General features: G+C 38.6%; 1 protein-coding gene across 2 annotated transcripts; it reads right to left on the bottom strand.

The window, feature by feature from the left end:
- Positions 1-11,342: 11,342 nt before the first annotated feature.
- On the bottom strand, positions 11,343-16,309 carry LOC112197596 (beta-amyrin synthase). 2 transcript variants are annotated; one of them, XM_024338328.2, is made up of 15 exons: positions 16,013-16,308; positions 15,054-15,143; positions 14,771-14,971; positions 14,436-14,520; positions 14,115-14,281; positions 13,829-14,020; positions 13,608-13,721; positions 13,385-13,504; positions 13,022-13,144; positions 12,826-12,924; positions 12,571-12,627; positions 12,286-12,476; positions 11,987-12,164; positions 11,739-11,903; positions 11,343-11,568 (listed from the first exon to the last, which is right to left on the bottom strand). In XM_024338328.2, the coding sequence occupies exons 2-15, from the start codon at positions 15,132-15,134 to the stop codon at positions 11,449-11,451; spliced, it is 1,893 nt and encodes a 630-aa protein (XP_024194096.2). In that variant the 5' UTR covers positions 15,135-15,143; positions 16,013-16,308; the 3' UTR covers positions 11,343-11,448. The 2 variants fall into 2 exon arrangements, with proteins under 2 accessions (XP_024194096.2, XP_040374044.1); XM_040518110.1 differs by lacking the exon at positions 12,826-12,924 and having other exon boundaries at positions 16,013-16,309.
- Positions 16,310-17,119: the final 810 nt, after the last annotated feature.

Genomic DNA, 17,119 nt, shown 5'->3' with positions numbered 1-17,119 from the left:
TATAGAATAGGGGGATTAAGTAAGGATGTCGAACCCACGAGGATTGGTAAATCTTTTCCTAGCTAGGGAAAACCTAAGGAAAAACTAGAAGAATATGCAAATATACAATCACAAACAAAGGCTCACAAGTGAACCAAAGTTCATGGTGAGTATGTGCAAGATGGTGTGTAGAGATTTGATTTTGATTTTGAGATTGGTTTCTATTCAAATTGAAACAATGAAAGCAAGTAATATAAACTAAGTTAAACAAAACAAGTTGTTATCAAATGGATGGGAGTTAGGGCATCGGGTTTCACCTTTTGCCTCCCTTGCAAGCATTAAAGCAATTGAATATGAATGATGCAAAGCTAATTGTCCAACTACCCTCTTAGCATCCGGATAGGACTACTAAGGCTTAAACCCCTTTCATTTTATTAACTCTAACCGGATAAGTGTAGAGCTAACTACCTAGAGACAAATTCAATTACCGGATAGGTCTCAATCCTTTGCCCCTAAATGCATAAAGCTTAGAGTTTAGGTAACCAAGCAAGCAAACCAATCCTATCTCTAGGTGATTTTAGCTCACTACCCTCACATGCACACATGGTGTGCTTTCATGCTCCCTTTTTGCCTAAAGGTAATCAATCTCTAGGGAAAACTTCATGTCATGGCCGGCAAACACATAACTCAAATTGATTAGGTCTAACTAATGCATTCAACTATTGACTTAGCATGTGAGAATGACAACATGAATTTGCATCAATTTATAAACAAAAGCATCAATCCAAGCAAGTTTGGCTAGGGCTTTCAACCCTAGCCCCAACTAGCTCACTACTCACACATAGCTAGATACACAAGATTCAACACTCTATTAAACATCAAATACATAAAGAGATAGGGAGTAAAGGGTGACTATTGATGATGCCGGAAGAGGTGGTGGAGATGGGTCTCCAAGAACATGATGTGGTGGTAGTCACCTCCTTCTCCTTGCTCCAAGCTCTTGATATTGGTGAGAATAGTGAAATTTGGGATCAATAAGATGAGTTGTGGTGTTGAGTGGTGAAGGAAATGGAGGATGTAGTGGTGGAAATGGAGGTTTTAGAGGTGGAGATGGTGGTCTCTTCTCTAGAGAGAAAAATGGATCTTGGATAGGATGATGATGATTCAATGGAGTCCAGAATTCTGAATAATTCACTTTGGCCTCCCCTTGATCAGCTATGTGTGTCCTCCTTGGTCCCAAAGTGTGCAAGAGATGCTCTTACACATTGTCCCCCAAATGGTCCCAAATAGGCAAGGTGACAAAAGGACAAGGTGTAGGGAGATATTTGAATTTCAAGTGATGGGATATTTTCACAACCATGGTCCTCCTTTGCTGGAGAAAAAACCCTCCATGAGTGGTGGCTCGCCGGAAAAGTTTGCCGGAAAAGTCGCCGGAAAGTTCGCCGGAAAAGTCGCCGGAAAAGTCAATTTGCAATTTTCTTCTAATCTCCGTGTCTTCTTCTCCTAGCTTCAAATCTCCGCATTTCAAGCCTCAAATGGTCATTTTATTCTCAATGCAAGGTTTCCTACAAATAAAAGGAAATGGATTAAAAAGGGTAAAATAGAGTGGAAGACAAATCAATTTTCATACTTATGGGGCACAATTGCGTAAGTAATTTGTGACTCAACATTAGCTAAAAGGCAAAAACATCACTTAACTATAAGTTATTCGACACTTTCGTCACTATATTTTCAAAAACATCATTTTGGTCGCTCAACTTGACCATCGTAATTCTTCCTCACCTATAAAAGGTCCACTCCTCTCTCCTCAATAACTACGCATTTTCTACTTACCTAACGTTATTCTGTCAATACAAATACATTGACTACCTTAGGCATCGGAGAAGAGAAGACCGCCAACCACGGTCTCCCTCTGACGCCCTGTATATTTCATTTGACAGATAGCAGTAGCGCTACAACCTCCTCAATAGTGGTCCAGGCTTGGACCAGCGTTAACAAGATTCCGCTACCGCGGAATCTCAGACATTAACAAAACCTAACTTCATTTGTTCAATACAAGCTACATTATCTTCATAAATGCATGTAGTTTCATCTATGGTAGACTTTAAACAACAAATCCTCGAATTTGTCTAATTATAGATTAAGCCATATCCATTCATGCATAGCTTCATGTAGAGCAATAATCTCTGCATGATTCAAGGAAGTAGCAACAAGAGTCTATTTTGTAGACCTCCAAGATATCACAGTGCTTCCCATGGTAAAAACATAACCTGTTTGAGAGCGACCTTTGTGAGGGTCAGATAGATACACTGCATCAACAAAACCCATCAAAATATCACCATCGTTTTGATGCAAGAGAGGTGGGTGAGGCCAACCACCCTTAGAGGCGGCAGAGCTGGTGGCGGCAATGTTGTTGGCCACGACGTCTTGGACGGTAGCACAGTGCCTAATGGGGTCCGATCCCATTCTTCTGTCATTCTTTTTCTCTCTATAGGGATAAAACAAACCCATATCAATCGTACCTTTCAAGTATCGAAAGATTGTCTTTACACCAATCCAATGGCGGCGTGTGGGCGCAGAGCTATGTCTAACTAACAAGTTCACTGTGAATGAGATGTCTGGTCTTGTGCATTGAGCTAAGTACAATAATGCGCCTATTGCACTTAGATAGGACACTTCGGCCTCTAATAATTCTTCATTCTCATCCTTTGGATGAAACGGATCTTTTTCGGGCTCAAGATTACTGCCAATCATGAGAGTACTCACAGACTTTGCTTTATCTTCATTAAAGCGCCTTAGTAATTTCTGAGTATATGCATACTGATGGATCAAAATTCCATCACTACGGTGCTTGAGTTCTAATCCGAGACAAAACCATGTTTTCCCAAGATCTTTCATCTCAAATTCAGATTCTTTTAACTCATCTAGAGTTCCAATTAGGCTCATGTCATCGACATAAACTTCTACAATTGTAAATCTGGAACTTGTTCTTTTAATGAACACAGAAGGGCATATTTCATGAAGAATCTGAATTTGAGATGAAAGATCTTGGGTTATACCACCCTTCCCAATCAAGTAGTCACTCAGACGGTTATACCACATCCGTCCGGATTGTTTTAATCCATCTAGTGAGCGTTTTAATCTTATAGAAAACGCGCTCTGTGGTTTAGAGCCACTTGATTTGAGTAATTGAAGTCCATCTGAAACGTTCATATATATATATGAATCTAGATCCCCATAGAGATATGCTGTAACCACATTCATAAGCTCCATGTCAATTCTTTCAGAAACTACCAAACTGATAAGGTAACATAACATTATTACGTCCATTACAGGAGAGTATGTCTCCTCATAGTTGATTCTAGGGTGTTGTGAGAAACCTTGCGTCATAAGGCGAGCTTTATATCTAACAACCTCATTTTTCTCATTACATTTTCTAACAAAAACCCATTTATGGCTAACAAGCTTTACACTTGGAGGTGTCTACGTTATAGGCCTAAATACTTGTCTCTTTGCTAGTGAATCTAATTCAGCCTGGACCGCATCTTTCTACGTTATAGGCCAATCCACTCTTCGTTGACATTTTTCAACTGAGCGAGGTTCGATATCATCATACAGTATAATTCCTTTTGCAACAGAATATGCGAAGGCATCATCAAGAATAATAGAATCTATATTCAATGTCTCATATACACTAGTGTAATTCATGAAGATCTCTATATTCTCTGGAATCGGTTATGAGATTGGAGCGTCCCCCAATGATGTCTCTTGGACATAACCATAATTCGTAAAATTCTCATGAGACGGATTATTTTTATCAATGATTAATAGATCATTTTGTGCCAAACTAGCTTTCTTTCTTAGGCGAGAATCCATCGAACCTTTGGCCTCCCGCACTTCCTTGTAGGGAGCCCGGCCTGAGCCAAAATGCCATCACCATTGTGGGCGGCGGCGCCATACCCAATAACCCTAGGGACGGTGCCATGTCCTCTATTTATAGGAACATCAATCCTTGCAGTCACGTTTGCAGCAGGTATGTGTGATCTCGTCACTTTAGCGATATCAGAAAACGCATCAGGTATCGAATTTACTACGTTCTGATGATCGAGAATTCTCCTCACTTCAATTTCGGACTGTGCGATTCAGAGATCAGATGAGACAAAGTGGGAACAGACCACGACAGTTCCTGTCATTCCTGTTGAACATTAGTGTTCTTATCTCCCCCTAACGACTGGAAGATTGTCTCATCAAAGTGATAATCCGCAAATCTAGAGATAAAGAGATCGCCTGTCAAGTGTTCTAAATAGCGGATAATAGTTGGAGAATTATATCCAATATAAATGTCTAATCGTCGTTGATGACCCATTTTGGTACACTGTGGCGGCGCAATTGGCACACAAACTGCACACCCAAAGACATCAGGCTCATACCCAGTAACCATCTAGGATACAGAAAATGGCTGAGTGGCAGTGGGTCTCAGACGAATAAGTACAGCTCATGTAATATTGCATAGCCTCAAGCAGAAATAGAGAGATTGGTGCGCATAATCAAAACTCTAGCAACCATTTTTGTGACGACCTAAATTTTAAATAGGATTTGGTGTTTGTTTATTTTGTGTTGTGGACTACCAATTGTAGTTTAGATTGGAGTTTTGTTTTATGTCTCAGTCGGTTATTTAATTTATTTTGTTTTAGACTTCTGTTTGGGTATAGAAAGCTTAGTCACAATCTAATTAGACAACATGTGCTATTCACTAGGTATTCCTGTGTTTTTCTTTTTCCTCAGCCATAACATCATTCCTACTTCTTCCACCGCTTCTTTTGCCTTGCCTCAAAGATAGACACCCATTCACTCACCCAAAGATCAAAAACCTGCACTTTTCCAATAGCTTCACATAGATTGCTGTGAAACCCACTGATCTCGAATTGAAATTTCTTGGTTACTTGCAGCTATCTCCAGTTACTCAATTTCTTTTCCATCTTCTAAAACCTATTCATTCTGTTTCAGCCTTTCTTTGAATTTGGGTATAATTTTTGTCGAAAACTTGGTTTAGGTGGTTGGAATTGATGTTTATAGTGGGTGTTAGCATTTGATTTTGGGTTGCCGCTTGTAGCAGTGGATTGGGGTTTTGTTAGCCGCTGAACTAAGGCTTGAGGTAGGGAAGACAAAACTTTCTTATAGCTTAGTTTCTATTTTGGTGTGTACGTAGTGAGTGTGATTTCTTTGGACTGTTTTCTTTCCGAATTGTTATGAGATTATTGTTTTTGGTATTAATTGATTTGTAAGTGGAATCTTGTTTGATAGGGAATGCTTCCCCTTCGTGCAGCTTTGATTTCTTTGTTTTGGCATGAATTATTGATGCCTTGTTTCATATGATCATCACCCCTGTTCTTTTAGTTTATCTGAAATAGGATTTGAGCAAAAAGTTCTGACAATGATATTTGGAAATATCTCTCTCTCTCTCTCTCTCTCTCTCTCTCTCTCTCTCTCTCTCTCTCTCTCTCTCCCAATTTTCTCATGTTGGGTAGTCATTGATTTGAATAAAGGAGCAGTTGTGCTTTTCTCTTTTCTTTTCTTTTTATCTATATTCTTGGCTTTTGGACGTCCACATGGAACTAACTTTTGTGCTAAAATTGCTAGAATTCTTCAAAGTTCACACAAGAACTATGTTATGGTGTTGTTTTCTTCTTAACGCTATGCAGCTAAGGATTTATACAGATAGCTGCTGCAGGTCCAAGAGTACCTATTAAAAGCTGATTGTTAACAAATGTTTGTTTTTACCAAGGTTGTGAATCAACTCCTTCTTTACTTCCAATCTGTTTAACCCAAATAGCAATTTCCCATTAGAGTTTTGTCTATACTTTATGCTTAATCACCTTCTCTTTAACTGAAAGTATTGTCTGAAAAAGGGATTTGTTCTTTTCAATTATGTTTACAGTAAGTAAGGGATTTTATTCAAAGGATTGTTGTTTTGGATTGAATTTGAATTTGTTTTGTTTGGCAAAAGCTGTTAAGTTTTGTATAGGAACTGTATTTTAACATGCTTGCTATTAAGTTTTGAGACTATTTTTCATTTATGAGATTATTTGGAAACAAGTTCCATTCTTTGACTATTCTCTCATTTTATGTGAGAGTTCAATTTTAAACCTTATCTTGGCATTGAAAAGAAAAGAGATTTGAAGTTATTATCTGAACTCCTTTGACTATTCAGTTTGGTTGGAGAGACAAAAGGTTTTTGGAAAGTTTTGGATTTTAAATCATTTTAATTGGTTAGGCCCGGGAAAAGTGAAGTAGGGATTGTGCTTCCCTAGGGTGAAAGACCCAAAACCTAATCAGGATTCACTTGTACGGGATGTGCTCGGTGGCCTTAATACGAGCAATGGGCTCTAACTGGAAAAAGGTGGATTTTCAAGGATTTCGTTGGGATTTAAGACGAGTTTTACTTGTCCCAACATATTTGAAGGTTTACCAGGACAATTTTGGTTTTATGTTTACTTCTCTTCTGGTTTAGTTGTTTATCGAACTGTTTTAAGCTAGTTTGTGTCATTGTTTTCATTCCAAAGATTTTCATCAACAACTTTTAAGGTTTAATTCCATTTGCTTCTCATTTTCTAAGTGCATTCTAAATTAGAATATTTGCTATACTAATCTTTTGTTGCACCTACTAAGCTTGTGAAGCTCATTCCCTATGTTCTTGTTGTGATTTTCAGGAAAGACGTCCATAAGTGGACATGTTAGCGAGATACCAGAACTGTCTTGAGCAGAAAATGTTGGAACTTTGTTTTGCTTGTGAAGTGTGTGCTGGACTTTGCTCTCCTTGTTTAATGATTGCTCCTTGGTGCTGGATGTTCATCATTCCAGAATTTTGTTCTTTTTGCTTTTGCACTGTACATATGTACGTTGTAACCGAAGTGTTAACCTGGAGCATTCTTTTGTAGTGGAAAACTTTGTAAGCAAGTTGCTCTTTTGAGCTTGTAAGATGTATCACTTTTCTCTCAGATTTTAGAAAAGCTTTTTGAGAAGTGTTCCTTTGGAATTTTTTTTCTTGGTAAAAAGTCTTGTTCAGTGAAGGATTAGAAACTTGCTTTTAAGCTAGAGTTGAAAACTTCCAGTTTCCTCTTGTTCTGTTGTGATCACAGATGTGTTCATACTTCAAAAAAAAAAAATGCTTACTCTGATTTTAGTTTTTAACCTCCACTTTAGTCATGACTCAAGGTTGGGTTGTGACAATTTTGAAGTCTTTTAATGGCAACTTCTGGTAGACCATTTTGGGTGTGAACATGAGGAACTGGATGTTCAACTTCAATCCTAATGGACATGCAATAATCATCAAAGGTTTTTTATGCAAACTTTCCAGCATTATTAAGACTCATTGACTTAATAGGATGATTAGGGTGATGAGCCCTTAAATTAATAATTTGTGCTAGGAGTTTAGCAAATGCAGTGTTCCTGGTGGACAACAGCATGACATGTCACCAGCGTGTTAATGCATCAACCAACACCATAAAATATCTAAATGGCCTGCAAGGTGGTTGAATAGGTCCACAAATACCACCTTGGAATTTTTGCAAGAATAGAATATATTTTCTTTAGTGTCCTTTGCATAGGATGGTCTCGATCCTAATTTTGCTAAAGAGCAGGCTTTGGAAAACGAAAGGTGGGCTTTAGAAGCAACCAATGAGGATTGTAGTTGAGCCATGAAGTCACAATTGATGTTAGAAGTAACAAGAGAGTCAAGGAGACATATGTGGCGTTAAAGCCACTTTGGGCCACAAGGGGAAGGCGACACTGGCCTTTGATGGCCAGACTTGCATAGGGTCGATGTCGTGAGGCGCAGATGCCTCTCCTTGAACCAAATTTCAATTTTTACTTCTCTTCATTTTGAAGAATGGATGTCCGTGTGAAGTCTTTAATATACGGATTATCATATCACGACATGGGTGTCCCAAACGGTCATGCCAAAGCCTATATGTATTGGAATCCCATAAGTCATCTCTCATGACATGGTTTGATTCAATGACTTGAATAGTGGTTGCATACAGCCCACTAGAACGACACATAAGTTTCTCTAAAACTCTTTTAATTCTGTAGTCATTAGAGGTAATGCAAAGAAACTCATGTCCATTCTCACAATGTGTTTCCACATGAAAACCATTGGCTCTTATATCTTTAAAACTTAATATGGTTCTTCTAGCCCTAGGAGCATATAGAGCTTCGGTGACATTTATAATTGTGCCATTTGGCAACAGAAATTGGGCTGGTCCTCTACCATAAATCAATCTTGAAGATCCAGCCATTGTAGTTATAGAAGATCGAGTAGGCGACATCCAAAGAAATAATTGCCTATTTCGAAGTATGGTGTGTGTAGTAGCACTATCCACGAGGCACTCTAGCTCTCCGGGAAACATACTGAAAAATAATAAAGTTTAAAATTAAAATATGTCCAAGACGTTCTAAAATAAATCGATACTTTATTAATGAATATAGTCAATGATTACATCAAAATTTCTTGACCGAAAATCTAATCCAAAATAAAAATCAAACCTAGACAAATTGTAGTCACTCAATCCTTTTGGTAACTCCAATTTGGTTGTGACCAAGTAAGGTAAGTCGAGATTTTCGTGGAGCTATGCTCACTTGTAAAACTGTTCTCTCAGTTCAAACATTTCCTAGACATCATAATTAATTGGATGAGCCTAGTGAAAAAGAGTTAAAACAAAATGTCATTTATTGACTAAGGCATAATTGCCATTACATAATTCTTGGAAAATAAAATGATTGTTCTAATCAAAATCTGCAGCATCTTTGTGCACTTCTTCTCCAAATTTGAAGTTCGCTATGGTGAGGTTGACGCCATTGTCATCACCAACATCTCCTTCTGTGGCAAGATAGGCTTCTTGCTCCCTCAGGTCCCTATATGCCCTGTATTGTGCAGCTAACTTGTTAATTGCATTACATTGTTTGAACTAATGTTCAAAAAATCCACATCTATGGCATGCATTGTTGTGATTGCCTCCCTTGAATTGAGGTGCACCTTGTGCACGTGGGCCTTTTTGGCGTCCATTTTGGACGGTGACCCCACCCTTATGGCCTGTAGCGTTGCCACCATGGCCGGTGGCACCATGCCCCCTTCTCCCACGTTGGCCTTTGTTTCCACGTGATCCCGCTCCAGTTTGGTGGTTACCTTCCTTTGTAGGGCGGTTATATGGACCCATACGTCCATTTTGTCCCTTAACTTTAGGGTTCTACTCCTTGCGCTAGGTGCATTATAATTCACGTCGTGAACGCTCTTAGTTCCAATGGGCCTTGAATTATAATTTTTCACGAGGATGTTATCATGATTCTCAGCGACAGACATAACAGTCATGAGCTTATGAAACCTCATGATCCGTCCAACATTATACTCACCTTTGGATTGCTTTGATACCAAAAGCGTTGAGACGAGGAAGGTGGAGAGAGTTTTCTCAATTAATTAGCTCTTGATCTGTGATGACTTGTCCACAGAACCCCAACATGGATTTGAGGCGTAGAGCTTCTGAATTATATTCAGAGAAGGACTTGAAGTTGGGGAAGCGCAGATTGTCCCATTGGACCTTCATGTCAGGGAGGAGGGAATCTTGAATGTTTCCAAAATGCTCTTCAATCGCAACCCACAAATCTATCAGGTTCTTGATAGACATGTAATCCATTCAGAGTGATTTATCCATGTGACGTCGCATCAAGATGAGAGCTTGAGCACTTTTGGTTGTAGAATGCACAAATTGTGCATCAAAACCAGCTTCTTTGATTGTGGGCAAGATCCCTTTGGCAGTGAGATTATTCTTAACATCAGTTACCCAACTATGGTAATCTGTGCCTGATGCATCCAACTCAGGAAAGTCGAGCTTGTGAGTATTGTCATCTGACATCCTAAAAAAGGAAGAAGGAGAAAATAGATTAGTTTCGGAGTCAAAGCTACCACGACAACTAATATAAGATTTCCGAGCCTTAATGCTACCAAGAAATCAATTTCCATGAATATTTGGATTAGACCGAAACAATGATGTTTGTGTGGTTAAAATTGATGCTTACGAATGCTCTTAGTCCGAAGATCATGAACGCTCTTAGTTTGTATAGCGTGAATTCCCACGATTCCGTTTTTTAAAGATTCAAACCACATTACAGAAAGGTGCATGGGATGAAGAAGAAGGGAGGTTGCAAGTCCTTGATGAAAAAGAAAAGAAATTAAAAACAGAAAACAAGAACTTGAATTAAAGACTTGTTTAATTTGGAACTTGAAACCTTGGGAATTTGGAAGCTTACATTTTGGGGTCGATGAGGGGCCTTGGATGGCTCGGTGATGCACAGCAGCTTGCATGTGGGTGCTGTCGGAAAGTGGGGGGTCGAGGTCAGCTCCTAGGTGCACAGCGAAGGGCTTAGTGAGAATAGCAAGGTGCTAGTAGGCGCGGGGCAAAATGCTAGCGAGGCTAGCTGGTGCTGTCGAGCTGGGCAAGGCTCGGGGGAGCGCTGGCAGATGCTAGTGAGGCTAGCAGGGTTGCGGAGACGCTGCAGGGGCAGCAAGGCCCTGTAGCAAGGAGCACAGGCACGCAAACGTGCAGGCGCTAGTGAGGCTAGCGGATAGGAGCGCAAGGGGGCACTCGGGGTAGGGCTGCAGCAGTGGTAGCGAGGCTAATTAGTGAAGAATTTTTTTCAGTTTTTGAGTTTTGGTTTTTAGGGCTAGAGCTCGTGCTGATAACGTGTTTAAGGATATTAGTATGCAAAGAGAGATTGATGAGAGAAATTGTTGTCTGTTCATTGATAATAGGAACCCTATATATAGGGATTACAAAGTACAATTTCTTGGAGTACAAGGATTCCTATTCTAACTTGAATTGGAATTCTCTACTATTACAACTATAGAACTAATCCTCGTTTGACAAGACACACTAAAGTCGACATTCTTCAACATTAAACTATTTTTGGTGTAGTCGATGTTTCAGAAATATCTTTGATCGATCCCCTCAAAGATGAGAACAGTTGAACTTTCCTGATGCATTAGTTTTGACTCCTCTATAATGGTCAATTATGTGATTAGAATCATGCGATATTAGCTCCTTTGTAACAGACCATTTAAGACATCAAGCGTTACCCACGATCTTAAAATAGATAGAGAGGTTAAGAGGATTTATTACAATTGGAAGCTCACCACCATTTCTCCATTTAAACTAATTGATCATAAAAGGGGGGAAAAAAGTACAAGAAGGAAGGGGTAAAACCAAACCTTTCCCAAGTAAAAAGAAAGAAGTAATGAAAATAAAAAATGAACAAGCAAGAAAGCTCCATAACAACAATAAACAGAGGTACAACCGTATGTATTGTTTATCTTATATACAGAGATTGAGATTCGTTTATATTCCCGTTTTCATCTACTGAGGTTTCATGTTTGATCCTTTATTTTAAATGATCGAGCTACATATTACGGTTAGCAATTCAGCCCTTGGAAGGCAACGGAACCCGATTGCGATATTCTGCAAGAGCCCACAGTGGGTATATATTTCTATATGCTGCATAATGTAGCATGCAGTTCTTCTTGAAGACTCCAGTGATTTCCTGCCATATTAATTCAGTGTTTAATAATTACAAAACATTGCAAGTACTACATAAAATTAACATATATGTGTACATAAAATTAACATGTATGTGTATATATATACTATATAATTTGTGTATATCGCTTCTTCACTATGATGAAAGTGTTGTTATGCAAAAAATTAAGATACCTGCTGAGGAAAATCACCATTTTCCAGTTGAGAATTGATTATAAACTTTGCTGCACGATGAAGAGGTGTTGGGTTTCTTTCTGCTTGTCCCGCATGAATGAGACCCATCATAGCCCAAGCAGTCTGTACCAGATTGGATCGGTTTCCTTCAAGAGGAATGTATGTCTGTATCACCCAAGTCAGAGAGACATTGAGTCATCTTAGTTTAAGACAGATTAAGAAACTCAAAGCTTGAATTATTTAGTTACCTTTTGTGGACAAGAAAGATAGCTTTCTCCCCAACCACCATTCTCTCTCTGCGTCATAAGTAGAAAGCTAACCCCATTGCGCATGGCTGCAGAAGTGCTAAAAGTCTTGCCAGCAGCTGCCAATCCTCCTAGTGCAAACCAGGTACCATATGTGAAGCAAACTCCCCAATCTCCATACCTGTTCAAATGTTTATAAGAGTCTACTTATTAGTCAAGTTCTCCATTTTTTTTCTGTACTAGGTGACAGTAACATATATATTTTCATAATCATAGATTGATTGCCTAGAATAAAATCATACCATGAACCATCCGGCATTTGTACATTTTCAATGTAGTGTACAGCATTGGTAATGGAATATTCAACCTCTTTCTTCCTGTGCCCAGGATGTAGCTTCTTAAACAGAACTAAAGCCTGGATTACAGATGAAGTGCACTCAACATGTTCATGCTCAATCACAATGTCCTCGAAGAATTCTGTCGGATTTAACAGCTGAGGAAATAAAACAAGTAAGAATATGTCAACTCATTGGACAGATTTCCCCAATCAACATGTTTGCATGATATCAATTTGACAAAATTCTTACTTCTAACCATTCTGCTGCCCCTGCTGGTTGCCAGGCTGATAAACCACCATTCTTGCTCTGCAATGATACGTAAAGTACAACATTTTTTTTGAGTACAGAGACATAAGATACCAATGAGCCAGAATGGAGCAGTTAAAACAGCTGAAAGTTGATTAAAATCTTCGGAGTAAAGCAGCTCTTGTAGAGTTGTAGGGTGAAAGAATCATTAATTATTAACTTTCTCCAGATTTGATTACTTCAGGCAAGTTATATGACCTGTAGGGAAAGTAGAACATTTACAGAATCGTACAAGCGCTCAGGCTCCATTTTTTCACCAATTATCTCCGATGGCATCATCGACAACAGAAGGCAACACTGTGGAGGTGACTATGGTGAGAGACATGGAATAATAACCAACAAGCCATGTTGGATAAGAAAAATTGACGTGAAGTGTTGGAGTAAAGTTTGTTACCTTTAAACCTTCTGCAGTGCAATCAGAAACTTGCCATCCATGATCTTGATCGGAGAAAGTCCACGATCCTTTAGAAATGTGGCGGTACATGCTTTTGAAGTCACCAGATGGGTTGTCCTTGACCTTCAAAATTTGAGTGCAGAGTCATTATCTAGTCGATCTGAACTATGAACAAATAACTGGACTAACATTTCTCACAAAAAATGACAAGTAACTTAATTAGAACTAGTGATAAAGTAATCTAGGGTTCACATCCAAAACCAATTGGCAATAGATGGAGTGGCCCAAACCCTTATAAACCCATAGACAAGGTCTCATTTTTCCCATATGGGATGTATATATTCTCAACAACTAGATATAGACCTGAGATTTCTTTATGAAGTCGTGTCCTCTAGCAAGCGTTGGTTCAATTTCATCCATGAGATTACTGGCAAGCAAAGCTTGAATGGCAAGACTAGTATCCCACTCCTGACTGCCAGAAGCCTGGCGCACCACAATAAATGATATATAGTAAATTTTCAATGTTGAAAAAGATGAAAAAAAATTAAAAAGAAATCATATATATTGTATCTTGTTGTGTACTAACTTGCATCTTCATCCCATCTTCAGCAACCCATAAATAATCCGGGATCCTAGCAAGATGCTTCTTGAAATAGTCTCCATTTGGATCTTCAGCCCAACAGGCAAGCATGCATAACACCTATTTATCGAGTTGTGCAAGTACCAGTAGAATAGGAAATGAGTTAGGACTAGGATAATATATGATATCCAACATAACAGTGAAAAAAATTTCTCCATACACATTACCTTTTCCACACACCCAAGGGTAATGTATCGGCTGTTCTCATCTTCGTAATGAATAAGCCTCATCGTCACTTGAAGAGCCTTTTCTCTGATCAACTTGTTCAAGGGCCAACGGGTAAGAAGAGGCTCTGTGGATATGTAGAGGCTATCCCAAAGGAGATCCTGTATCCAAGGATGAGGGTAGTATATATCCTCCTGCAATTAGATTAGTGTAATCAGGCGATACAGGTCCTGAATATAGACTAATTTATGGCTTGAAATTTGAAGTAAACCAAGTTGAAATACTCACTTTGGCACATAGATGGCGTACTTCCCTCCAATTGATTTCATTGTAAGGTTGAATAAAAAGTTCTTCCCTCAATTGAAGAATGAGAGGTGTAATTGGGCCAACAAACCTTTTGCCATATAGGTATGACATTGGCATGTAAATCATCCTACTATAGCACCACATTTTTGCTGCATTTGTATGATAAAGTGATTAAAATCCAAGTATAAAACTAAATCACCATGCTAATTAATACATATAAATGAGTACTGCTTAAAGCATTTCAAAATGGAAAATGGAATAAAATTAATGGCTTAAACGAGAGCAGGCAAGTGTGCTAATTACCTGGATGCATAGGAAGAAATGAAGGAATAATCCAAAATTCTGGGGGCATAGGGTTGCTTCCAGACCAATGAAACAAACCAAGTATCTACAAGAAATTAAATTCATACAACTAAAATCATTTTTGTGGATCTCACTACAGGCACAGCATTTGATCCTATTGCAAGTACTGTCCTCCTCAGTACAGAAACATAACTTGTAAGTTTAAGAATACTGGCAGTCACAAAATAGTCCAATCTGGTATAAATTAGCATCATTTATTTGAAACACAGTACTGATAGGTCAACATCATTTGATGAACAGATTTGGCGGCCCTAGCATTAATTACTGGTCCTTACCGAAAGCCAAGTCTTTCCCCAAGAGGGTATGTGTGTGACACCACCATGATCAAGAATCCACTTTCTTGCTCTTGGACAAGCATTGTCTTGGCCACCATCATCAGGTCCTTCTCCGAGAATACGCATACAAATGTAGCTGAGAGCTGTGCTGAACATGGTGCTATGACCTTCGACATGTAGTCCCCAACCACCATCTTTATTCTGATATACCTCAAAGTATACATGAATAATTCACATTCCTTATACAGTGGCGGATCGAAGTATGCAGAAAGACCATAAGTACCTGATGATAGTATATGTAACGCAGAATTTCTTTGCAATGTTCCTTAGAGAATACACTGTTAAGATGCCCCGTAATGTGCATAACTATGACCTGAAAATGTAGGGTAGAAAGTAATTAAACATCCAGTTAATAGTTGTAAACTTATAATATAGTACTAAAACTCTAAATAAAAGTAAAGGTAAAAAGTAATAGAAATGAAATACTTTACATTAAGCAAGATGAAACCCCTCCAATTTGTTACACACACATATAAAGAAATTAGCAAAACATCTATCAATTAATGTAAGTTTTATATAAATCGATCATCAATCATTTATGTTTTACGGTTGTAGTGATTGGTTAACAACTTAACATGATACTAATGAGAACTTTGGTTTTTGGAGATCCTTGTATTTCATTGGATTGCCAATATTCCCCAGTTTGTTCTGGGATTACAAGGTTGAGAAGATGGGTTGCATTCACATGCATACGCATACGTATATTGATGCAGAGGCATCTACCCAGAAGCCGAAGAGAAAGGCCCAAGCTGCACCTTACCTCAAAGACTTTGTGCCCAAGTAGGCAAGTCAAGGAGGAATAGATCGATCATTTGGTATTGCTGAGTTTGCTGCTATTGATGTGTGATTGATTTGCAAATTACCTTGCTGATTATGAGTTTGCCTTAATTATTTTCCTTCATTAAAGGTTCGTAGGTTGAAAGGCTATTTAAGCCTAGCTTTGTAATCTTTTCATCATCTTACTTTTGAAGAATATAATCAGAAAAGGTAGCAACTTTGCTGCAAAAGTGAGTGTTGAGTTCTTTGATTGTGTTGTTAGTGTGTTTAGACCTGTGTTCAATATGATTCCCCAATCCCCATCATATATATGTTTCTCCATATATATCCACAAAAGTTCACAATGGTACCTCTAGTATTGATCGATGACTGTAAATTATAGCTATCGAGAAGCAAAGTACTGACCAAAGGAGGAAGCAAAAACAAAGGGCCTGCATTTTCCGCAGGCCAATGGCCATCGCTTGCCTGCAACGCTGAGAAGAAGTGGACAGACCTTCTCAATGCATCTGTGGTTTTTTCATGTGTGATAACCTCGCCATCTTCAACTTTTACTGGAGGAATTGTCTGTTTGAACTTATTCTCCCTTAGGAACTGCAGTTTACAATACTTGAGAAAATCAATAATATGATTTTTAATTCAAACCAAAAATACAAAATTAAACATAATTTTAGTTAGACCTAATATATCAATGAGGATTATTAATTAACTTCCAAGCAAATGTTAGATTGAGCTTCGAAGCAAACGATGAAGCTTTTTTGATTAGGCGGGAATATTTATTAAGGAAACATTCATTAATTAATTAGTCAGAAGTGAAATGAAGACGTTTTGATATTTTTTGGGTGGTTACTGGTTACTAGCTCATGGCTCATATTTACTTATGTAGGCGGACTTCACTTGGCCTATATAGATACTCTCATGGAAATATAAGAGTTTATGATCTGCTGGTCATTCGGCGACCAAAAAATTGATATCACTAATTTAACATATTAAATCAAATAATGAGGGCAATTTTAGTGACTAGATAGCTAAAAGAACATTTCGGTGCAAGCTAGGGTGTTAAATAATTTCAGCGACTTGGTTTCTACCCAGCCATATATAGCGTAACCGATACCAATGATTCTTAATGGAGATGACATAAAGCAAGAGTAGCCATCCCATTGTATCAAGTACCTGCATTCTCCAAAGAAGGTCACCACTGGGCTTAACCTGATGGCGGTTGTTGTAGAAATGAAGACGAGTCGCTTCAACCTCAGCTCGCTCTTCAGCAGTTCCTGCGTCGGGATCAAACTCCCATGTCTGCCTTCCCACAAAGTTGTTCGTGCTGTAAATGTAAGCCGAGGAATCTTCCCCACCTTCTGCAACCTTAAGCTTCCACATTTCATGGAATGCTGCAATATATTGACGAGTACGTACGTATAGCTAGCTTAACGGCCTTCCTTTATATAGATAACCTCGCTAGATACGCTTGTAGATAAAACTCCCTTGTAGTGTGAACGAAGTATATGCGGAGTG

Source organism: Rosa chinensis, chromosome 4 (assembly GCF_002994745.2).
Source record: "Rosa chinensis cultivar Old Blush chromosome 4, RchiOBHm-V2, whole genome shotgun sequence".
NCBI classification, from domain to species: Eukaryota; Viridiplantae; Streptophyta; class Magnoliopsida; order Rosales; family Rosaceae; genus Rosa; species Rosa chinensis.
Note: the sequence above shows the minus strand (reverse complement) of the source record. Positions and strands in the feature narration are given on the sequence as shown.